The 24699-nt window shown below is 40.9% G+C and overlaps 2 protein-coding genes across 4 annotated transcripts in view; both read left to right on the plus strand.

Annotated features, from left to right (window-relative positions):
- The window catches only part of evlb (Enah/Vasp-like b), a 78398-nt gene extending 72606 nt beyond the window's left edge, over positions 1 to 5792 (plus strand). For both annotated transcript variants that reach the window (XM_079572785.1, XM_079572784.1), the window contains exons 5-13: positions 794 to 861; positions 1001 to 1245; positions 1319 to 1425; positions 1647 to 1674; positions 1769 to 1820; positions 3420 to 3477; positions 3549 to 3609; positions 3691 to 3748; positions 5436 to 5792. In XM_079572785.1, the coding sequence (XP_079428911.1) occupies positions 794 to 861; positions 1001 to 1245; positions 1319 to 1425; positions 1647 to 1674; positions 1769 to 1820; positions 3420 to 3477; positions 3549 to 3609; positions 3691 to 3748; positions 5436 to 5473 (715 nt within the window). In that variant the 3' untranslated portion in view covers positions 5474 to 5792. The remainder of the gene's footprint in view (positions 1 to 793; positions 862 to 1000; positions 1246 to 1318; positions 1426 to 1646; positions 1675 to 1768; positions 1821 to 3419; positions 3478 to 3548; positions 3610 to 3690; positions 3749 to 5435) is intronic.
- An 8279-nt stretch (positions 5793 to 14071) lies between these two features.
- yy1b (YY1 transcription factor b) lies at positions 14072 to 22406 on the plus strand. 2 transcript variants are annotated; one of them, XM_079572795.1, is made up of 5 exons: positions 14072 to 14812; positions 17649 to 17811; positions 19437 to 19497; positions 19574 to 19732; positions 21561 to 22406. In XM_079572795.1, the coding sequence occupies exons 1-5, from the start codon at positions 14245 to 14247 to the stop codon at positions 21741 to 21743; spliced, it is 1134 nt and encodes a 377-aa protein (XP_079428921.1). In that variant the 5' UTR covers positions 14072 to 14244; the 3' UTR covers positions 21744 to 22406. The 2 variants fall into 2 exon arrangements, with proteins under 2 accessions (XP_079428921.1, XP_079428922.1); XM_079572796.1 differs by having other exon boundaries at positions 17661 to 17811; positions 21561 to 22405.
- Positions 22407 to 24699: the final 2293 nt, after the last annotated feature.

Here is a 24699-nt window from a genome sequence, read left to right on the forward strand (position 1 = left end):
CTGAGGCTCAGGAGCAGGGCCACGCCTCAATATCTCCAGCTTCTCCAGCCTCTCATCACTTTTCCTCAACGGCCGCGCCCTGTTTTAACAGCAGCTTATTTCACTAGGAAGTTCATTCATCTCTGTTGGTCATGTTCTTCCTCCATGTTCAAGCTATCTTCAGTAGTAGTCTGGCGGGTGATCTACAAAGATGGACCCCCCACACAGATTCCTACATCACCCAGACACACCCAGGCATAGCGGTTCACAGCTAGAAAGTCCCGGGTTTGATTCCCACCCAGACGGGGCCTTTCGGTGTGGAGTTTGTATGTTCTCCCCATGTCTGTGTAGGTTTCCTCTGGGTACTCTGGTTTCCCTTACCACTAAAAACATGTACAATACGTGGATCCTCCAGCCAAGTGATTCTGACCATCAGCCTGGTGATGGGTCTCCGGGTGCAGCACTATCGTCGTCCACTGATCCTTACAGGTTGCCCCAGAAAATGCAGAGGTCAAATTTCCCTATGGGGACAATAAAGTATACCTTTATTGTAAGGTCTCTGCATAATGCACGCAGTGCTCTTCAAATGCATTGTCCCTTCATCAATCTCCCCTAATAAATATTCCTTTTTTTGCTCTGTTGTGGCCTGGTCCTTGTTAGTGAAATGGTATTGGTTTGAAAAGTTTGAAATCATTGCTATAATAATGTTTTTCTAAGTCTCATCCAAAACCTCTCAGAATTCAAAATGCCGGCTTAGACTGGCTGTTAAAGATCCATTCGTTTTCTTAAATCTTTGTGCCCTTTGTGTCCTCAGGCAGATGATGGAGCAGCAGCAGCAAATGCAGGCACACATGGAGCGAGAGAGGCGGTCTTCCAACTCAGGTACGACCACCACCATCGTCACCTACGAGATTATATTCTTAAAATGTACATATTAGAGGAGAAAAAGTTTTTGGAATACATTGAATTGACATATTTTGTATCTCGGTGACTCTGGCGCTGACTGTTGTGTCTCCTGCAGGTTCTCCTTTCCAGGGCCACCCCGCTGTGCTGTCGGTGGCTCCTCCTGTAGTACCTCCCAACATGAACATGTGCGGGGCCCCTCCTCCACCTCCGCCTCCCCCGGGGCCCCCGCCGCCCTCTGTGGCTCCTCAGCCGCCCCTGCCTCCTCCTCTGCCGCTGGGAGGAGGCCACGGAGACGAGTCCCCGGCCCCCACCGGACTGGCCGCTATGATCGCGGGGGCCAAACTGCGGCGCGTGCAGAGAGTAAGACCTTAATAAATAAAATGCAAGCTTTCTGTGTGGAGAAAATTAAAATACTCTCGTTGTTTTATTGCAGACAACTGACGACAACAACACGCCCGCCCCCAAAAATGAAGCGAACCGGACGAGCGGAGGCAGTGGAGGGGGTCTGATGGAGGAGATGAACGCACTGTTGGCCCGAAGGTCAGAGCTGCTGGTTCATTTACAACATAGACCCGTAAACACATGAGCATGAGCACAGGAAATAAAAAACAAGGATTATCTTTAGTGTCAATCGTGATGTGTAAAAATGATTGATAGTGAATCTAAATTACTCCCTTATATAGTTCATTGTACTTGAGGGGTTGGGGACAGGGAAGGGAGAGAGTTCAGCTTCCTGACACGAGCTGTATTTGTGTTTGCAGAAGGAAAGCAGCAGAAGATGGACAAAACGTGAGTGCATTATTATTATTATTATTATTACTTGTGACAAAGCTCCTCTTTCTTTGGTTTTACGTTGATTAAATTTCCTTTCTTTCTTTTTAAGGACGACCCAAATTCACCATCTCCCAGCACTCGCAGTGGACAGAACTCAACAGGTAAAAACTTAAATAAGAGGATGCAATGCAGAAATAAAAACAACAAATTGACTGAAAATATCAAATCAAAATGCTATGAGAGGACAAGCTTACAAATGTACTTCATTCTTTGAAAGTGTTGAAACAGTTAAAAGTGCATATGAAGAATTGTTCTGTTTTCTAAATTAGGACTAAACCAGGAGTAATCAGAAAAATATGTTACTGTGAAAATAAATGTTTAAATGACCATTCAAAATACATTAACTCAGATTTAAAAATGTAGCACAGTACACAGTACAGATACTTGCCCTACAATGTAGTGAAGTAAAAAGTGTTCATTATAAAATTGAAATAAGTGTAAGTAAGTAAAAGAACTTAAATGTCTATGTTTCCTCAACTGGTTTGTGTAAGCTCTCAGTCATAAAGGAGTTGTCCATCGTAGATGAAGTCATCGTCTGTACTAACCTGAAGAACATTTCGCCTCTTCATCCTAAAGTCTTCATCAGCGACACTAAAGCCTGTTTACTCGAGTGGCCGGTCCCACCGTAAGACAGAATCATTCAAACTTCTGCGCTTCTCCTCTAGGTTCACAATATCATTTATTTTAGATTTGGTGAAAACACAAAAGCACTTTAGTGTAGGAAGAAAATATTAGTGGAAATAACTTGGCAGAGAGACTGAAGGAGTTTGTCAACAGTTTCCTCATGTTGTCTGTGACACATCTGTCTCACGTCTGACACGTCTGTGACACGTCTGTGACACGTCTGTGACACGTCTGTGACACGTCTGTGACACGTCTGTGATACGTCTGTGACACGTCTGTGACACGTCTGTGACACGTCTGTGACACGTCTGTGACACGTCTGTGACACGTCTGTGACACGTCTGTGATACGTCTGTGACACGTCTGTGACACGTCTGCGTCGCTGCAGCTGCTGTGAGCTCAGGTGCGCTCAGCGCTTCAGCGTGGGCTCACAAGTGGGCGAGATAAAAAACACTGGGAGGCTTTAGCTTGGTTATGTCCCTCCCCTCTATTAAAGGCTACTCTCAACCTGTGGGTAAACAAATTTGTTGCTTTCAGTCTGAACGATCTCACTCTCAGATGAGCTTCAGTCTGAACGATCTTACTCTCAGCTGATCACTGATCGTTACCTGCCTATTGATCTGTCCTGGGCTGAGTTTCAGCCTCATTAACATGACAGAGCTCCCCAGGCCATTTCTGTTCATGGAGGGGTTTTGTTTCTTAACAAAATGTACTTTTCTGACCCCTCTCCCAAACAAAAATTCACTAAAATTTCCCCAACTAGCTTTTGATGTCCCAGATAAAGGGGAGGAATCTCCAGTTGCTATTGTTAGCACCGCAGGAAATGCTTCACTCACCTCTGGATCGCTTGCTAAGCTTAATCCTTTCAACCCCATCAGCCATTTCCCCTTGTTTATTGGAGAAAGGCGACCTCACTCTTGGAGCTTAGAGTGAGATCTCTTGAATAACCAGGAAGTGACACTACTGGATGCTTTGTTTATATTGCATTTTCTAACCAACAAAGTGTAGAATAGTGATGTTTGCGCACACTCTCGCTGCTGTCACTGTAAACTGTGTCAATCCCTCGTTTTCTTTAGATGGCGCGAGGAAGCCGTGGGACCGAGCCAACTCCGCAGACAGGTCCATGGTGTCGAGGTGAGAGGAGCAGCCTCGTACTTAAAGGTGGTGTGTGTGTTTGAGTGTAACCGTGAGTCTTGTCCACACAGAGCCAGAGCCGCGGGGAGTGGTGCTGACACTGACTCTATAGACTTCGATAGAATGAAACAGGTAAAAAGACCACTTCTCTGTTCGAGTTTAGATGCATTCGGGGAAAAAAAGTAATAATGATTGTGCTTTTCTGCTCTGAAGGAAATTTTGGATGAAGTTTTCCGTGAGTTGCACAAAGTAAAGGATGAAATTATTGATGGTAGGTATTTGGCAAAACATGAGATTTTATTTCTTTACAAGAAGCAAGGTGTTATTCACGATGGCCACCACTAGGTCGCACTAAAGATCAGATACTCAGACTTTCATTGCAGCTCTTCTATTTTATTCAGACGTGGGGAGACTAGAGTAGAGACAATATTTACCCAATTATAAAAGTACTTGAAAAACTCCTACTTGAGTAACTGTTAGGAAAGAACTGGCCTAAATCTACTTAAATTAAGTGATTAAATCTAAAGTTTGAGTAGATTTGGTCTGGTCTTAGATAAGATAAAACCTCTTCTTGTCAGTGGAACCAGATTATTATTCAGATTATTCATCATTACCAGTACCATTGGAATTTCATCTGATCTTAGATTAGTTCAAACCGACTTAAATTCAACACAAAGAACCTTTTGTTTAAGCAATTTTAAATCTCATTTACGATGATCTTTTTTCCAGTGTAAAAGGCTGATTTAGGGCTGCCAAAACAAAAATTAAAATAAAATAAAAATCACATTTGTCACAGATTTACTGAAACTCGGAAAATTAGAATATTGTTAAAAAGTGCATTCGCTTCTGTTAATAAACTTAAACTGCGAAACTGATATATGATAGACTCATTACATGCAAAGTGAGACATGTATAGCCTTTATTTGTCATCATTTTGATTATTATGGCCCACAGCTTGTAAAAAAAAATAAATTTGAATATTTTGAAAATGAACTGTAAGCCATAATCATCTAAATTATAACAAACAAAGGCTTAACATTTGTCACTTTGCATGTCTATATCATAAATTAGTATCACATTTTAAGTAGAATTGCAGAAATAAATTATCTTTTGAACGATATTCTATTTTTCCGAGTTTTACCTGTATGTATATTACTCAAGCGAAGCAAAACAAAGTGTGATAAAAATTACTCCAAGAAGTAGTTACCTCTATAACATCCAAACCCAAAACACTCTTCCTACATCAAAACTGATCTTCTAAAAAGCCTTTATTATTATGGGCTATTCTGATGTAATACCATTTAAAAGCATAGCTGACACTTTAAAAAACTGAAGTAAATGTAACAGAGTACCACCCTCCTCTAAATGTATTTGATAATTATTAGGGTTTTATTTATTTCAAAAGTAAATTTACAGGCTAGCATCATAAGTGTAGCCAAATTTATGTATTAAAGTGGACTTAAATGTCGTTCAATTGACTCTGTGCATAACTTCAAATCTAACAACACCGCCCAAGATGTGACTTCCTGTTTCGATCCAGCACGCCAAAATAAAAGCACACAGCTAGTCTCATTGATTAGTTCAGCAGGTACGTGAATATAATTAAATAAACACATTTTTAGTGTCTGTTAATAGTTAGGCAGAAAGAAAGCTGAACTAATAAACTGCTGAACTAATGAATAAGATGGTGCTTTTATTTTGGTGTGCTGGATCGAAACAGGAAGTCACTTCTTGGGCACCATTGTTATGATTTGAAGTATGATTGAGTCAATTGGATTCAAGATGGCATTCAATTTCCGCGTAAGCTTGTCAATAATACAAACATTAGGATCTAAAACATTTTAAAATGCAGATATGGCTCAGTTGCCCGTATTATTATCAGTATTTGAGCATTAAAATGGCGTTGAAAAGTATAAACCCTGTAAAACGACTAACCTCTCTCCTCTCTTCCTCCGCAGCCCTTAGACATGAACTCACTCGGGTTAGCACGACATAATCTTACAGAGCCACTGCCCTTCCCCCCTCCCCACCCAAAAGACGAGCCACCTTTTTCAAAAATGAAAAACAAACAAAAAAACATGACCTGCTGCGAGCGCTGTGGCCCTCCAAGAGAAGAGAACAAAAACATGAAGAAGAGGAGTCGATAAAACTGTGACATCCGCCCGTCCCATCAGCACCTCCGTCTTTGTCTGTGTACCATAGGGTTTGGCTGTACGTTTGGAAATGTTTGAAAAGGCCGGGGGCGCACTGCAGAAATGAACGAACATGTGAGTTTCGGTAACATAACAATGATACTTTGGCTTGACCTCCTTTTGTAAGTAGCCACTGTTATCCCAAAGTTACCTCAATTGTGAATGTTAATCTTTATTTGAGTAGTCGTCAAGCCTAGATAGTGTGTTTTAAAGATATTTTTCTGCTTATTTAGCAAAGGTATCTGCCAATGCAGCGTGAAAATAGCCCTTTGATTAAATCTTACAATGGTAGTTTTACATTTAAATGAGAAAAATGGTGGCGGATAAACAGCTTGCAGTCTTGTCTCACAGTAAATAGGGCTGGGTATTGTTACAATGTCAGGTCATCCAGCTCCTCATAGCCATTCTCTTTTCACACATAGGAACGCCTTGTTGGTCGACCCGAGACTGCCCTAGTTTCAACGACATTTACTAGTTAGTTCAGTCCATGTTAAAGGGATATTTCAGGATTTTTGACATAGGGCCACATTTCCTAGTTATCCAGAGTGTTGCTGATTTCTGGAGATATTTTTTTTGTAATTCAAGCAGTTCTTATATTTAAAGAGTTTCGTGGCGCTAGGCTAATGCAAGGCTAGCGCATTTCTATGGTATCAGCTAGCCTGCATTAAAAACAGTCTGACCCGCTCCACAGTGCACCTGAGGCAAATCACTTCTAACACCAGACTAACCATATGAATATCTGTGTCGATAGAGTAATTTTAACCGTTTTGCATTTAAAAGACCTTATATTTGAGCAGCATCTGCTTCGTGGTTGTATAAGCTACGCAGCGGCGGAGTGATCTGCTAGAAAATAGTCCCTCAAAATGCGATCATTCATGTGATGCAAGGTCAGTTTTATTCCAAAAATTATTCTATCGAAACTAACCATATGGTTAGTCTGGCGTTATAAGTGATTTGCCTCAGGTGCACTGTGGAGCGGGTCAGACTGTTTTTAATGCAGGCTAACTGATACCATAGAAATGCACTAGCCTAGCACAAGCCTCGCGCCACGTAGCTCTTCAAATATAAGAACTGCATGAATTACAAAAAAAATATATCTCCAGAAATCGGCAACACTCTGGATAACTAGGAAATTAGGCCCTATGTCAAAAATCCTGAAATATCCCTTTAAGATCTCTCTCTCATGGTTAATACAATGAGGCTGATATGTGAAGTGAAGAGAAATGACCTTATCGGCTCATGGAGAGGAAAGCTTTTCTGCAGCAGGAAGGGAACGTTGGGCAGAAGAGAGACATATACTATGGATGATATAAATTTGATCCATTTTGCCTCGTCAGAGCAGTAATCCAAACGTCCTCATGCAGCACGTATTCATTCTTTCCTAGCCCAAAAGAGAGGCGAGAGAGAGAGACCTGTTTTAGCCAGACTCGGAGCAGCTGTTCAGACCCACTTTAGGTCGACCTAACTATCGCCTGTGTGAAAACGCCCTGAGATATATAATTGCCCTCAACAAAGATATACATGTAAATGGTAAAGGGACTCAACTTATATAGCGCTTTTCTACCTTTATCAGGCCCAAAGCGGTTTACAGTAAGGAGCCCCATTCACTCTCTCATTCATACACCAATGTAAACAGACACTGGAGGCAAGTGAAGTGTCTTGCCCATGGACACAGCGACAGTGTGCATTTGCAAGAGCTGGGAAAAACACTAAAAATGATCCATTCCTGTAAAATTGTCCGGGGAGGCCACCCATGATCTCTGTCCCCTTATACCTCCAATGTGAAGCACTTACCTATACCATAGCCAACATCTCGGGACCCCCATTGTATAAAGTTATTGCCTCTAATGCTACTTTAGGATAGAAACACATTTTAAAAGTTAATATGTATTTAAACTGTATATTCTCGATATTTGACAGGATTTCACTAATTACACTCACAAATATACTAAAAACAGCAGCATTTTTTCCCCATTTTGTTTCGTCTTGATATCATCGGACCCCCACATAAGGCCTTGCGACCCCTCGAGGGGCCCTGACCCCCACTGGGAACCATTGAGATTTTGAATAATGAGGCTAGGTACCATTCAGTGACTTTGTACTGGTATGGGAGGGAAATGAGAACTATGGATACAATAAAGGTCTACAAATACATTTCTAAACCATTAGGAAACATTGTTGATGGGCATAAAAAATCTGTTAAAGGGGCTAGATGCAAGTTAGCCATTTTATACTCGCTACTGCCACCTCAGGTCATACGTGTAACTGCAGCTTCTATATTACGCTCGTGCATGACGGCACTTCGGACCCGAATTAACACCTTTTTGAGTGACAGTGCAGGATTTTAGAGGCAGTTGTCTGGGCTCGTTCTACACTTTAGGACATTGTTGGAACATGTAGGGAGATGAAAATACATCATTTTAATATTTTTAAACTCTGTATAGTCCCTTTAATTCTACTCAATGCATGATGTAAATGCTGCTCATGTGCATTCGTTTTTTGCAGTGCGCCCTCTGCTGTTTTCTGTTTGTCCGTTCGACCCACTCTGCCCCCTGTTCTCGGCCTGACGGCAAACGGATCACTTTATTTCTACTTCACAAATGTATTTCTATCTTTTTATACTGTCTTTTTTCACTGTTGGTGCTATCACTGTTATGGATGTCACGCCGTAAGTTTTAGTAAAAGGTCGCGGTCACGTGACGCCATACGGTAGGATTTGCCTTTTGACTGTGAAAATGGAAATGTTTTCATCCTGGTTTTTTTGATCGATATCTCGGTTATTACTGGACCTGTCCTCGTGAAACAAGAACTGACGTAAAGTTGAAAGCCTTCACGGTCTGCACTATGAATATGAGGTAAAATACTTTTTGTCATAAAATATCAACAAGTGGTAGCATTGTGTGACTTGTTGATACGCTGTTGTCTATCGAAAGGACTTTAAAGGCACTGTGTCAACATTTTCCCGTTTTCAAACTGGTTTTCTGTTTTGTATAGGCCTAAATTGTGTCCGTAGACATTTGTGGAGAAAAACAAACTAGCATGTGTGACGTTTGTGAACCCGGAAGTAGCACAAGTAGCAGGCTAATACTTGAAACATTACCCAGCGGTAGTCAAAGTACTTCATTTCACACTTTTCTAGCCAAATATCACTCAAATACAAGTAAAAAAGTAGCGCAGGCAAACTGTCACTTCAGGGAAATTTCCAAAGTGTTTGCCGTTGTGTGTTAAATACTGACTTTTCAAAGTAGAAAGTACTAATCATTTTGAATAAGTGTTATAAATTAGAACTTTGTGGCTTAAAAACATGAGTACGGGGACAAGTGTTCTTCCTTGTGTGAGTCAGTGGCATTGACTGTACATGTGCACAGCGCCACCTACTGTTCTGGAGTGTGGTTCAGTGGGCATAAAACTGGCCAACTGTGAACTTTTTACTGAGGAGATTTTATAGAAAAGTAGTGGAGCAGACAGTACTTTTTTACATTTTTAAATGTGGTGGAGTGAGAGTAAAACCCTCTCAACAACTATACCACCAAAGTGAAGTGTAGATTCCCAAAAGATAGACAACATCTCCGCAACTCGGACTGGCACATACAACCGAACTCCTAACTCACCAGCCTAGAGACCAGTTGGAGACTTGAGTGTTCTCAGATACCTCCCCTGGCAATAAAGGGAGTCTCCAGGTAGATTCGGACAGATTTGATTTCAGCTGAGTCTCCACATGGTCTCCGAGAGGTCTACACAGTCTCGAGCAGTTGTGTCACAAATACGATTTGTTGTCCTCAACCTGTGAGACGTTCCTGTGACGTCCCTGCAATGTCTCCGAGACCTGTCAGATACCAAGGAAAGAGACTCCATACGACTCTTCGAGAACTCCTTGGTATCCGACAAGTCTCGGAGACAATGCAGGGACGTCACAGAAATGTCTCAACAAATAGTATTCGCGATACAAGTGCTTGAGACCGTGCCCACATGGAGACTGTTCATTTTCACCAGGACTATCTGGAGACTTGCGTTATCTCCAGGGGACGTCGTGGAGACATCTCTGTGACCAGCGGCAACTCCAGTCTCCAACTAGCCCTCTACTGACCACCTCCGATATTACTGTGCATTGTAAAACGTGCTCACTAACTCATTCCTACGAAGAATTGAGATCCGGCAATTTGTAACTTAGTTGTCATATGTGAAGTTATAGAATAATGCCTCATTGTATATATTACTGTATTCGTTTTTAGAGAGATTTAAAGGTGCACTGTGTAACTTTTTATGTGAAAAAAAAAGTCTTGATATTTGCGTCTATTTGACCTTTTAGTGATTCGGTGGCGTTATGGGTGCACCATGGCACCTTTGCTTTTCGCTCACATCACTTTATCACGCTCCAGAAACAATTGTTTTTGGGTTGCTGGCCCGTTTCTGGTACCAACCCCTAAAAACAATTGATCCTGGAGCGTCATAGAGGCCACTGTGAGGGAAAAACAAAGGTGCCATGCTGCACCCAAAAGGCCACAGAGTCATTAAAAGGTTGCGTAGTGCACCTTTAAAAGGAATATGGCGGGATTTTAAAATAAGGGTGTGAGCATGAATGAGTGCTGACTTCAATTACTCACTCCTTTTTGAAGACGTAAAAGAAAGTCGCCTGTATTTTGGTCATTTTGAGTCGCCTATTTAATAAAAGGGAGATATCAGAATTGCATTAGGAAGGTTCAGCATGAGTTTGGACCACGACAAACGGGTTAAACTTCAGCTTTTTTGGTTTGAAAACGGGAAAAACAGGTACAGGTCTTGGGGCAAGTTTGGGGACCTTATCACTCACGGATAATGGTAAGGTCTGACATTTGTGACTTTTCTGGTTGGAGATATTTTATGAGTTGCATTATTGGCCTCTGCTCTCCATCTGACATTACAACCCTGAGTTCTTGCACATTGTAAACCTTTTCATCCGAGAGAGTGCGCCCGTAACACTGCTGGCCTGACTATGAAACTACGACAGTAACGATAAACTTTATACTTAATTGCACACGATTTTTTTTTTTTTTTGTTGTTGTTTTTTTTGTATTTTATATAATTTTGAAAGCACGTTGTTTTGACTATATCCTCGACACCTGGAGAGTTTTTAAAAAAAGAAACGTTTTTATCCCGTTCGCTGACACGAATATGTGAAAACAAGGCCAGAGAAAATATATGAAGGGTTGAATAAAGTTGTTTTGGATATTGCGATCTTTAAAAAAAAAAAGGAAAAAAAAAAGAAGAAGAATATTATTACACCAGAGTATTTGTGACCATGTTGTTAATAAAATGTTTATTGGCTGCAAGAAAACGCTGAGGTATTGTTCATTTAATTCTCTCCTTTTATGACAAAGTGCTTCCTGGATGGACGACGATAAAAAAAAACAAAAAATATGAGCAAAAAAAACACTAACTTTACAGTGATTTCAAATAAAACTGAATTATATGTTGCAACACTGGATTTGTTTATTGTTTACTTTTATGTAAGATGCAACTTCATATTCTAAAAACACTGTATTTTCCTAAAAACTCCTAGTCCTCAATTGGCTTGTTGCGCGGTGTGGCTATGCTAGCTCCTCTGATCTGAAGCTGTGAGCGCCAGCACTTCCTGTCTGTGTTCTTTTCCTATAGAGACTAGCTCAGACCTGCTGGAACAATGATCATATTTTCTGAAGATTACGTGGTGGGCAGTGAGTTCCTGGTAGACGATCATTTACTGTGTGTTCAAATCTTGATGTAGGATGTAGCGAGTTCAGAGGAGACGCCTGTGATCATAAAGGATTCACAGTTTGTCTTGAAGCTAAAGGCTAACATGCTATAAAAAAAAAAAACAGATAAAACAAATAAAGTAGGACATGATGGTTTATATGCAGATTATTTTATATTTCAAATGTTATAATGCATGAAATGAATGTTAGCCTTTAGCTTCAAGACAAACTCACTGATCCTTATAAACATAGACGTCTCCTCTACGGAAACATTTACACTGTACAGAAACTCGTTCACCTGCAGGAGGTGATCGTCTACCAGGAACTCACCGTCCAACACAGAATCTGTAGGAAATTAGATGATTCAAACATGTCTGAGCTCATCTTAATGGAAATTAAAACGGACAGGAAGTACTAGCGCCCACAACTTCAGCTCAGAGGAACTAGCGTAGCCACATTGTGCAACAAGCCAATTTAAAGTGTAATAATACCAGGAGTAATTTGGCATCCGCACAGTAAAGTGAAGATTACTGCGCGGATTTCGAACTACTCCTGGTATTATTACGCCTTACAATATAGTTCCCCTTTTATCCGCTTAGAAAATCCACATTGTTTAATTTTGTGTAATTATACTTTGTAGTGGAACGCTTCACGTAACCATATTTAAATAGGGAAAACGTGGAAGAGCTTGGTAGCTTCTATCTTGACCTGTTTTGGAGCTATAGTGAAGAGAGGGAGAGGCTAAATGCTAACGCCCACTGCGCTGTGTTTACGTGACTGAAGGCACGGGGGAAGACCAGACAGGTCCTAAAGAACTCGTTAAAGCTAAGGTAAGAACATATCTCAGTATGTAAAAACGGTGGCCTATTCCTTTAAGTCTGTTTGGCTAATGTGTTTTGACTAAAATATGCTGTTTTCAATCAAACATGCATCAAATTCATTATCAGAAAGATAAAAAAAATATCGTCTCAAAATCATTTGCGACCCCCACTTCATTGTACCAGGGTGTCCCGATTCCCACTTTGGGAACCACTGCTCTACATCAGGGTTCAGAATCAGAATCATTTATATACTAAGAATGTTCTTCAGTGCAAACATGAAACACATAACTTTACTGGCTGCAACTCGGGTCCACCCACTGTAAACTATAGTTACTGATAGTACTGTTTATACATTTTTTTTAAATTTATGAATAAATTCAGGGGCACAACAAAAAACGGGTTTGATGATGTTAGTTTGTATGTACTATATTTTGATATTTGGCTTAATTTCACTAATATGTAATGTTATATAAATATATCAAATTAAATGTCAGAAATTTAAAATATATTGTCTCAAAATCATCTTGCAACCCACACTTCATTATCCCGCGACGCCCACTTGGGGAACTATTGCTCTACACTGTACACCCCAGGCTAGAGGATACAAGAAAAAAAAACTTCTTGTGTCTAAAATGCTATCTGTCTCTGTATTCCATGAGACACATGATTATTACTTTCCGTAAAAAACAACCCAAAGGATGTTGCTCTCAGCCCCAGTCAAGGGGACTGTTTCAACTAAATTTGTCGTCTTTTCTAATAAATGAACTTCTGTATCAAATAATAAATTGTCTGTATAAAGCTTTCATGAATTGTCACCAACGCACAGTGGTTTGTAAGCACAGCTGCTTTGTACCTACATACTGTATACTGTATGCGCAAATGCAAATTATGTTACAACCAGCCCCAGTCACAGAGGCACCGGGACAAAGACATTATAAAGACAATGCCTTTGGAAAAAAGCTGTGTGGTAAACAAATGACCCAATTGAGCAAAACCAATGGGATTTCTGGATTCAACACCTCAAAATGGTCCTTAATCAGCTCCCAAAACTCAGTCACCAAATTTGCTGTAAACCACTGACTGAATTAAACTGACTTTTAATTAAGGCTATAGGTGTGCAGTGGTGCATTTCCAGCAGTTCTAATGGTGCATTGTGTTAGATAATCGTGAAGCTAATTGATTAGATTGGATTAATAGATTAGAAAAGCCTTGTGCAATTATGTTAATCCAAATGAAAACTGTTGTGTTGATTGGATAAGATGTAAAACTGGTTTTCTTTAAGCTAGTGTCTGACACATCAGCATCTGTGAGTTTGATCCTACTCTCCAAATGGCCAGAAAAAGGAAACTTTCCTCGGAAACTGAAACCCCACCAGAACTGAGCACATTTTCTCCAGTTTGGCATTACCCAAATCTAAAGTTTCTTGGAAAAAAATAGCAATTATATGTATATATATATTAATAATTATATGAAAACCAGGATGAAAAAAGCCACAAAAACGCAAAAAATGTCAAAAGAGTGAAAAAAAAAGATAACATGTGACAAAAATATGACCAAAAAAGCCACAAAAGACAAACTCAACAAAAAAAATATTTTTTTGTCCAAAAAAAAAAAAAATGTGACAACACATGAATGAGGAAAAAGATTGTTAGATTAGTTTTGTAGGTCTTAGCTTTCAAATGAGGTGTTATACTCTGGCCAATAGGTTGTAACCTTTTCGAATGGGTAAAGCCCTCTTAGAAGGGGGTCCCGAGTTGCGGCCTGAAAAGTTTGGGAACCCCGATGTAGAGCGTAATGTCGAGCTTTTGGCGCCCTCTGCTGGACAGTCGTGGCATAGGACCATTGGAGCCTCGCGAGACGGGATCTGGCGTGGGAAGGAGCGAAGAGCGAGTTGTTGTCGAAGAGAGAGGAGCAGCAGCGCGGAGCAGCACGGGCACAGACGGTACAGTACAGAGAGCAGGGGGTGTGTACGCGCTACAGCCACAAGAAATTCACAGGTAAAAGCAGCGTTAATGATAGACAGGCAAGCTGGCGCACTACGACATGGCATCGGGAGACACTCTGTACATCGAGACAGACGGCTCGGAGATGCCAGCCGAAATAGTGGAGCTGCACGAAATCGAGGTTGAAACCATCCCGGTGGAGACGATCGAGACCACCGTGGAGGACGACGACGACGACGACGACGACGACGACGACGGGCAGCCCATGATCGCCCTGCAGCCGCTGGTGACGGACGACCCGAGCTCCATGCACCACCACCACCACCATCACCACCACCAGGAGGTTATTTTGGTCCAGACGCGCGAAGAGGTGGTCGGCGGGGACGACTCGGACCTGCACGGAGACGGTTCGGGGGGCTTCGAGGACCAAATACTCATCCCCGTCCCCGCACCCGGCGTGGAGGACGAGTACATCGAGCAGACTTTGGTGACTGTGGCCGGGAAAGGCGGAGTGGGACGCGTGAAACGGGCAGGCGGCACCGGTGGGAAGAAAGCGGGGAAAAAGAGCTATTTAAGCGGCGCGGAGGCCGGGGGGAGAAAATGGGAGCAAAAGCAAGTGCAAATAAAGACTCTGGAGGGGGAATTCTCCGTCACGATGTGGGCGTCGGGTAAGTAAATGCCTGCCTGGCTCTTGTATTTGTCTCGCATGTCTGTCTGTTGGAGAGGCCTCGTTGTTGTAGTAGTCTGGGGCGTTGTCTCCCTGCGCCTGGCTATTTCCTGGAGAGCTCGGTGCGTTGCGCAGCGTTTAAAAAAGCGACAAATAGCGCACTTTTCCCACGCCGAACCCGACAGATTGATGGCTAAATGTTTTTGTTTTGATGGGAAGCCATGTTTTAGGTGTTACTGGGCGCCGCCATATTCCCCGATACTAGAAAGTATGGCGGCGGACCCAAAAAATGGCGATAGTCGTGGTCGGCAGTGATGGCGCTGGAGAGGAGAGAGCAACGGTCTGCAGGCCCCAAATGTGTCGCGCGCTCGAAGCAAAACCACACTTTCTCCTAATAAATCGGGTTGTTTTGTTCGTGTTTCACTGTTAGGGCGTTTAAAAGGGGAAAATGCACGATATTTAGCGTTAATAAATGATTTCGCTGCGTCCGCTTTTGGTGAACAAGCTTTGTGTAGTCAGCGCTAGCATGTAGTAGCTAGCAGTTAGCATGTCTCGCGCTGCGGGCCAGTGCTCTGCTGCTCCTGACCTACATGCTATTTTTAACACTTCTCGGTGCATTAAGGGTGTATTTATCACATAGCCAAAATTATAGAGATTTTTGTGTCGTTTTAATCTAAATGGTCGTGCATTGCTAAAAAAAAAAATGTGTGCAGCTTCTCCCCGCTTGGTGGACAGAGCTGGAACTGCTCTAGCACGTCCTCTTTCTGTTTCAAAGGCTCATTGATCTATTTGTTTTGCTCGTTGATTCCAACAACAACAATGGGAATCGAAACCGAAAATCGATACCTCCTGTTTTAGCAACGTCGTCAACGCGTGTGACCTATTTAATTTAATACCTATCGCAAAATACCTCAGCTGATTCAGAACAAAAAACAAAAAAAAATTTCATAGTGTAATTTTTATTTATAAAGTAAGAATATTAATTGTTTTTGGTGTAGTTCTTCTCAACCACATAGCAGGGAAAATAGGTGATACTGAGTAGAATTTCAATATTACTTAGTTATTTTGACGTAGTTCAGCTTTACCCAAATCCATCACGTTGTCGTCACTTTTTTTTTTCTTCATTTACATTTTTTTGTTGGGTTTACGTCACATTTTCGCCACAATTTCACCGATTTTTTGTCACATGTTTGCCACATTTTCACCTAATTTTTGTCACATTTTTGCCACATTTCAGCCTATTTTTTGTCAAAATTTTGTGCCACATTTTCACAAATTTTTGCCACATTTTCGCCTATTTTTTGTCACATGTTTGCCACATTTTCACCTTTTTTTTATCACATTTTTGCCACATTGTCACCTATTATTTGACATCTTTTCATCGCATTTTTGTTGCTATTTTGATGCTTTGTTGACGCTTTTAGATTTGGGTAAAGCCAAACTAGAGAGAAAAGAGAGATTAATGATGTCTTTAGTATAAGGTTTGAATTTGACAATTTTCTAGCCTTATTTTGAACACAACACGCTAAGTTCAGGAAATTCCACAGTTACCATGGAGATCCGCCATCTTTGCAGCTGTTCGCATACATTTCCATTGACTAACATTTGCTAAAAACAAAGAGTTGAGAAAAAAGCGGTGGAAAACTCCATTAGCTGCTGAGTTACTGCTGGTAAATACATCTAACACACTGTGGTGTCCAAGTGTTTTAATGTGAACAATAACTCCAGTGCTTTAACTTCTAAAATCTCCTTTAGTTTACAATTGCTGCTAATCCCATAATGCTTAGCGATATGACATCACATTCCCGAACTCTATTAAATGCAGAACAATCTGAGTTTAGCCAGTGTTTTCCGTGGGGCATTAAAAAGTCAAGTGAACTGTGCCAAAGTTAAGGCCTTAAATGTAATTAATTTAAACTAGCTTTAATGTAAACTTCTTGTACTAATAAGAATTCTTTTCCAAAACACATTCAGCTGCAGTTTTGGCTGAAAGTGTGCACTTTTTCTCACTCTCAAGTTTCCCGTTGTGTCCAATTTGCTCCTGAATATTAAAGTTTCCCCTTATTCCTCTGTTTCCTGCAAATCTTAAGAAATAAAATATGTACACATTTGTTACTTTGTTGGGATTACAATGATAGTATTTGGGCATTAAAGAGCATTATATTTAAACTGCTGTCTGTATAAACCCTGTTATTTGATAACTTTGAGGTAGGGGGTAATCGGAGTATAAATGACCACAAGACAAAACTTTGGCAATCATCCAGCACCTGAAGCAACATTTCATAAAAGCCTCATGTACTTCAAAACAAAACTGGAAAGTACTTTAATTATATGCGTTTTGTGTGCCTATAGATTAGCAATAACAGAAAAAGGCATGGATTGTCACAACTCAAATCTTATTACTGTGTGTTCATTTGCAGATTCATATTTCAATAATTGTTTATGCTAATTATTCATAACTTTGTCTCTTTTGCTGACTACGACAGACTGTGTTTATTACTGTGTGACTATGTTGGCACCTCCTCAGGCTAATTTGAACTCAAAACGGGCAAAAATGTCAAATCTGGTATAACCTTTTGGATTTATTGTGACATGAAGATGAATATAAAAGCTTGAGAATGACTTGCATAATAGTTCGAATTAAGCACTGAAATTGACACTTGAAATGCTTTTATGTTTTGTTTATCCTGGTAAGTGCCACCATAGTGTCACCAGTCGTCTGTGGGAAATACTTTCCTTAACCCTTTCATTTCACGGCAAATGCAATGCAATACTAAATGCTTGTAGTTAGTTTAAGCTCGTATTTTATCCGTTCAGTTTCTGTAACGTGTTCCTAGGTTACTCTGAAGACATTGACCATGAGTCGGTGGTGGAGGAGCAAATCGTCGGGGAGAACTCTCCTCCGGATTACTCCGAGTACATGACGGGGAAGAAGCTGCCCCCTGGTGGGATCCCGGGAATCGACCTGTCCGACCCCAAACAGCTGGCCGAGTTCGCCAGGTGAGGCCCGTGTGGAGGGATATTTTCACACACACTGGCTACTGAAATATGGACGAAAGCTAAACGAATACAACAATCACAGGCCTTTTCAGAACACGTTTGTCCCAGAGCTTCTCGACTCGTTATTTTCCTCATCTATTATTGTTTGAATGGATCTATAAAGGTTAAATAATGATCATAACAACTTTGCAGCAGAGTTATTTTTAACAATATCCTGGAGAAACTCTCGTGAGCTGCTGAAAATGGTCCTTTGACCCACTTATGCGCCCCGACTCACCGCTCTCTAAACCAGAAAACATTTCTTTCAATATTGATCTACTAGCAACGCAAGAAACATCAACCGAGTCTGTTAAATTTACTGCTATTTGATTGTTTTGTTTTTAGGCTTATTCAACAGTGATTTGTGAGGAAGATACTAGGGCTGGGACGATCCACCTTTGTCACGATCCGATACGTATCACGATACTCAGGGGCTGATCCGATATGCATTGCGATACTGTATTAAGTATGATTTGTAGTATGTTTTACCTTCAAATGTGTAAAAAGAAAACAGTCATGTGTCCAAAGTATATAAACCAAATGCCATTTGACATTTATTGAAGTGTTAAGTGCATTAACACAACAGTTCTGTTAGTGGAAAACAAAGGAGTGCAGGATAAAAATGCCTCCAAACACCAGTATAGTAAGTATTGCGATACTTGAAAAAGTATCGATACTTGGTATTGCAGCACAAAGTATTGCAATCCAAATCCAATCAGATATTTTGTCCCAGCCCTAGAAGATACAGTATTTTACATTATGTTTTGGGTCATGGCAAGTCATTTTATGCTTATAGTTAAGAGAACCACTGCTCCAAACAACAGGGTTAGCATGTTTTGTTATTAAAGGAGCATTATGTAAGTTTTTATGTGGAAAAAAAAAGTTAATTTGTGCGTATTTGACGTTGTACTGACCCAGCGGCTGTATGAATGGCCAGCATGGCGCCTTTACTTTCCATCACAGTGGTCTCTACAATTCTCCAGGGTCAATTGTTTTGTAGGTTTTCTGGTGTGAGGGTCCGTCAGCAGTGAAAACCTACGAAACAATTGATCCTGGAGCGTTGTAGAGACCACTGTGATGGAAAGTAAAGGCGCCATGCTGACCACTCATACAGCCGCTGGGTCACTACACGGTCAAATTCGCACAAATATCAACTTTTTTTCCCCACATAAAAGTTGCATAATGCACTTTTAATAAGGCCTCATTAATACAGTCAGATATTTTATTGTTTTCATGGGGCGTAATTTTATGCTTCCATCAAATAGGTCCACAAAAAGAGCTTTTTTCTACCAGTGATGAGCCCTACTGTAATAATCAGTTAATTTGATGTAAATTCTTTATTTGCAAACCAAGGAATTTATATTGAACTATTCCATTTTTTAATAAACCAGAAAGTAATTACGCCTTTTATTTCTCTGTTCAGGAATGTTCTATGTGATTGCTTTGAAAATAATTAGCTTTTTCACCACAGAGGCTGTTGGATTAGTGGATTACTTGGTTAATTTTAAAAATCGAAGTGCAGATGGGAGCAACGCAAACAGGATCAATGTGTTAATAACAGATTTTCTTTTTCATTATTCTCTCAGGATGAAGCCCAGAAAAGTCAAAGAAGACGATGCTCCACGAACAATAGCGTGTCCTCATAAAGTAAGTCCAGGATCGGTCGAATCACTTAATGAGATGGACAATCCTCGAGTAATTGTTTTCTCTTTGTGTGACTCAGGGCTGTACGAAGATGTTCAGGGATAACTCGGCGATGAGGAAGCACCTTCACACTCACGGGCCGCGGGTGCACGTCTGCGCGGAGTGCGGCAAAGCGTTCGTGGAAAGCTCCAAACTCAAACGACACCAGCTGGTCCACACGGGGGAGAAGCCCTTCCAGGTGAGCGCCGGCGAGTCTCAAAGTCACACGGGGGCGTTTAACGGGGCGATAAAACAGCGTAAAGTTTAATGACGTGAAAACCAAGGTCTTAAGTACAGTATGTTTTATGTGCAGGCATTAATTTTTTTTACCTCGATCATATATTTTTAGTGAATTTACAGCAGTACAAGGGCAGACTTTGATCGGTTTCAGTTCATATGCAAAAGTGTCGGCTGCACGTTTAATTCACCGATTGAGGGCGGCCGGTCCTTTATGTTGTGAGTCAGTTATGTGCTGACAGACACATCCTCTGTGCCAGTTTTTGTTCCACGTGAACAGTGGGGCGTTTGTTTCGATACTGGCAATTTAGTGATACTTGGTTTACAATACCGATACCTGAACGATGCTCTTTTCAATACCTACACTAACATATTTGTCATAAAGAACCAGAAAACAGACAGTTTATTCCATTAAAGACAATTTCTTTTAAATTGTTATTGTTTATTTGAGCTGAAACAATCAAGTCACTTCCTGTAACCTCTTAATCCCCATCTGAACCGAGCACGTTTCCCCTGTTTGGCTTTGCCCAAATCTAAAAGATTCTTGAAAGAAGTGTAAAAATAGTGACGATAACTAGGATGAAAATGCAACAAGAAAGTGACTTAAGAGCAACTAAAACGTGCCGGAAAAGCGACAAAAACGGGAATGAAAAAGCCACAGAAAATGACAAAAAAAAAAACACAAAAAAGTGACACAAAACATGACGACAAAGCAACCAAAAACAGCAAAAACATGAAATGAGCGACAGCCCGAGGGAACAAGGCAGGTAATTGTAGAGATATTTATCAAAAGTCATGGTCCAAACGTTTGCAATATGGCAGTAAAATGACCACCATATTGATTTCTGACCTGTCCTCCACAATCTCTGCATTAAACTACAGAACAATAATAAATAAAGTAAAAAGTAAATATCCTACTTTTTGAAAAGCAAAAAGTCCTAAAAACAGTGTCCATGAGGGGGAAAAAAGTGTCTAAAACCCCTCCACTAACTTCTAGGGGACAGATGTAAAATTTAGTTTTTTAAGCTTTTAACCGTGTTACTGCTCCAGGAATGTTATTGACGAGGGAGCAAGGTTGTGCTTGATATCCAGTTTGAGAGAGGGAGGAAGGTAGGTGAAGGATGAAAGGAAGAAAAGAGGGAGGGAGGAGGGAAGGAGGAAGGAAAGATTGAAAGAAGGAAGAAAAGGAGGGAGGAAAGAAGAAGGGAAGAAGAAGAAAGGAAGGAAGGGAGGGAGGAAAGAAAGAAGAGAGAAAGGAAAGAAAGAAGAGGAAGGAAGGAAAGGAGTGAGGAAAGAAGAAAGGAAGAAGAAGAAGAAGAAGATCTTTATTTATATAGCGCCTTTCACAGACATATAGTCACAAAGCGCTTTACATGAGACAGTTGTACATTCACTCCATACTCGGTGGTGGAAAGCAGTCTTTACTCAAAAAGTCTTCTATACACATTTGAAAACGTGAAATACAAATGCTGTATTGCCCGAAAGCAGGTTCATAAGCAATAATAATCAGAATGCCCACTGGGAATTAAAAAGAAAAGTCATTTAATAAATTGTGGCAAAATTAATGCATCATTAATAAGGGTTAAATTGGAGTCAAAATAAAATAAGGATATTGCTCATCTCTGTTGGTCTAAAACACATTCTGCCACAGTTTTGGTTGAAATATTTTTGATATGATAAGGAAAAACTGAGGGAGGAACAGTTACAAAGCCTTTCTTGTACATACATGGCTCTTAGGATTGAAAGCCTTTATTCCGCTCGTCTCTAACCCGCCCCCCCCCTGTATCCAGTGTACCTTCGAAGGCTGCGGGAAGCGGTTCTCGCTGGACTTCAACCTGCGCACGCACGTCCGCATCCACACCGGCGACCGGCCCTACGTCTGCCCCTTCGACGGCTGCAATAAGAAGTTCGCTCAGTCCACCAACCTCAAGTCCCACATCCTCACACACGCCAAAGCCAAAAACAACCAATGAGAGCAGCGCGGCACCGGCGGAAACGGCGTGGCCCCTCACGACCACCACCACAGACACTTGCGGAGACTTTGAGTGATTTGTACAACAACATTTGACAGGTTTAACAACAACAACAACAAAAAGACTTAAAATAGAGCTAGTTTTCCCGCGCCCCTCCCCGTCCGGCTGAGGAAGACGGCGACTGATTCCTACGCACGCCCCTTTGTTGTTTCGCTTCAGCGGCGCTTTGTGCTGCCAGAACACGGACCCCCATGAAAAGGAACATCTAAAGATTATTTTTACCAGAGAACGACGCCGTGGGAAGGCAGCGATTTGATAGTAATTTTATTTTGTCACATAGCTTTTTATTTTATACGAGTGCGCATATTGTTCACTCACCCCCGGGCTATGTTTAAGATTAAGGCGAGACGCTGCGGAGGAAAACAAGTCAATTTGAGGTTTTTTTTCTTTCCCTGAACATCTTTCGTTTTAGTGTAAAAGTTAAAGCATAAACCGCAATCGCACTTTAAGGAGTTTATTTTATGAGGTTTTCTCAACTTGCGCCTTCGGATTTTGTCCTGAAATTGCTCAAAAAATCATTCCCTGTCTTTCTGTATTCACAAAAACGCGACCAGCCTGTTTTCCCCCCTTTTTCACAATGCCATACAATCCAATACTCTTGCATCTCCACTTAAAGTGATAGTCTGGAAGTCTAAATGTATTACAAATGTTCTAAAAAGTGCAAAATCTACCACCTGGTCTTTTTGATGTAAACTAAGTGATAATAAATATACATTATTTATAGTAAAGTCCCTCCTTCCCGGATCTCACACACTAATCCGAGTCTAGTATCCTCCCGCGTCGACCAATGAGACGAGCTTTTCCTGTCAGGTCCAATCATTTTGAAAATACCGTTCCTGCTCTCCTCATTCTGCAAAACGAAGAAGGGCTTTTCTGAGGGCGAGGAATTTGATTGTTTACTTTCAAATTTCAATCCCTCTCTCCTCAAACTCTTTGCAAACTTACAGACTATCACTTTAAATGGCGCTCGCAGACAACAAATCTCCCGTTCTTGTAAGGTCTTTTGTTCAAAATCGGACTCTTAGCTCGAGTTATTGAGCTTTAAAGACGACTGAATATGATTTTGTTCACTGATTCTCAAGCTTAGGCAAGATATTCAAAACCCCATCTGTTAAAGTCTTTCTAAAAACCTAAAACATCTCTTTCCGTTCAGATTTTGTCTCGAAACATCAGCAATTTCGGCCATGTTTACGCACAAGAGGCCTTATTTCTACATGAAGTCTTTAAACGAGAGAAAACTTCCAATGCGTTCCCCTTCTTATTTATGTCCGCGATCTACAGCAGAAGTTTCACATTGATTTGTCTCCGTTTAATAATTTTCCGTATTCACCCGCAGCGTCTCGCCTCGGAAAAAAAAAAGGTGAATGGTGTTTTGGTTTTCCTCGTGCATTATGAGATTGTTGACAAATGCGCGTGGCCCGTTTCACCCACCGCCACAACAGAAGAAGAAGAAGCTGTACGTGTGCATTGTTCATAAACCTTGGTTGTATTTTTCTCTAACCACAGAATAACCCTGTATACTTGTATCGTATGGCTGTATTGAAAAACAACGTAGACATAGCTAGAGGTGTGACTTTCAAGTGAAAAACCCCATGAATCTTTTTAGTCTGTTGCGTTACATTTTCTAAAATGATTCCACTCAGAACTAGGGCTGCGTGATATGAGATGGATCGTTTTGTGATGAAATCCAACCAGCTTTTAAAAATCGTTGCTTTAAGTGGACTTTTACACAGTTTCAAAGGTAGAGGTTCACACACAAGGAAGGCAGGAGCATTTTAGATTGTTAGTTTTGCTCCATACTCATTCCTAGCTTTCGTTATGCATTGCTAACGTCCTAACTCACACACAAATGGGTTTATAATGTCACTTTACCGTGCATTCTGGTTTGAGCAAAAACCCCGTCGTCGCTTCTTCCGATAGCGATATCGTCTCTTTAACAAACGATCATTTGGCGACATATTGCGCAGCCCTAACTCACAGCGACCCCAAATCTGCTTGAACTGACTGCAAGACCATCACTTCTTGTTTAGAATGTACTGTACAGACATGACATTAACCTCTTTTGTTTGGTATTTACACCCATGTATCCTGACTGCCCACAATAAAATGGCTCATCCGGCCCTGTTAAAAAAAAAAGAAGTGAGGCTGCGGTTTACTGTTCTCCACTGTTCACGAGCCATATGAGGAGCTTACATTCTTTTATTGAATTCCTGTTATGCAGTTAGAGGTGGGCAATATATTGTCAAGAAGGTGGGGGGGAAATGTTGTGCTTAATTTTTTAATTTGTAGTTTCAGGAACACTTTAGTCTGAAGTGATGGATTCTGGGAACAGGTCAAAACCATTGCCGGAACGGTCACAATTAACACCGTTATATCAGATCAAATCTTTGCCGGATCCTCCTAAATATTTCCTGAAAGGTAGGGGATCAAATTAAGCACTGGGGAAATTAGGGTAAAATAGGAATAAACTGTGAAAAAATGGGAAGGAAAAGTTGGGGTAAAATGGCTTTTTTTTTTAATGGCAAAATGTGAGGGTTGAAGGGACTATATGGAGTTTAAAAATGTTAAAATTATGAATTTTCCTCCCCCTACATGTTCCAGCCATGTCCTGATGTGTAGAATGAGCTCAGACCTGTTCACCACAACTGCCTCTAAAATCCTGTCACTCAAAAAGGTGTTACTTCAGGTCCGAAGCTCCGTCATGCACAAGCTTAATATAGAAGCTGCAGTTACACGTATGACCTGAGGTGGCAGTAGTGAGTATAAAATGGCCAACTTGCATCTAGCCCTTTAAATGTGAGTAAAATGGAGAAATGTGGCCAAAAACTTGATGTAAAATGGCAACAACTAAAAAAGCAAAATGTGGGGTTAAAATGACGCAAAAAAAATCTGGCCA

This window comes from Gobius niger (genome assembly GCF_951799975.1).
Source record: "Gobius niger genome assembly, chromosome: 15".
NCBI lineage: Eukaryota > Metazoa > Chordata > Actinopteri > Gobiiformes > Gobiidae > Gobius > Gobius niger.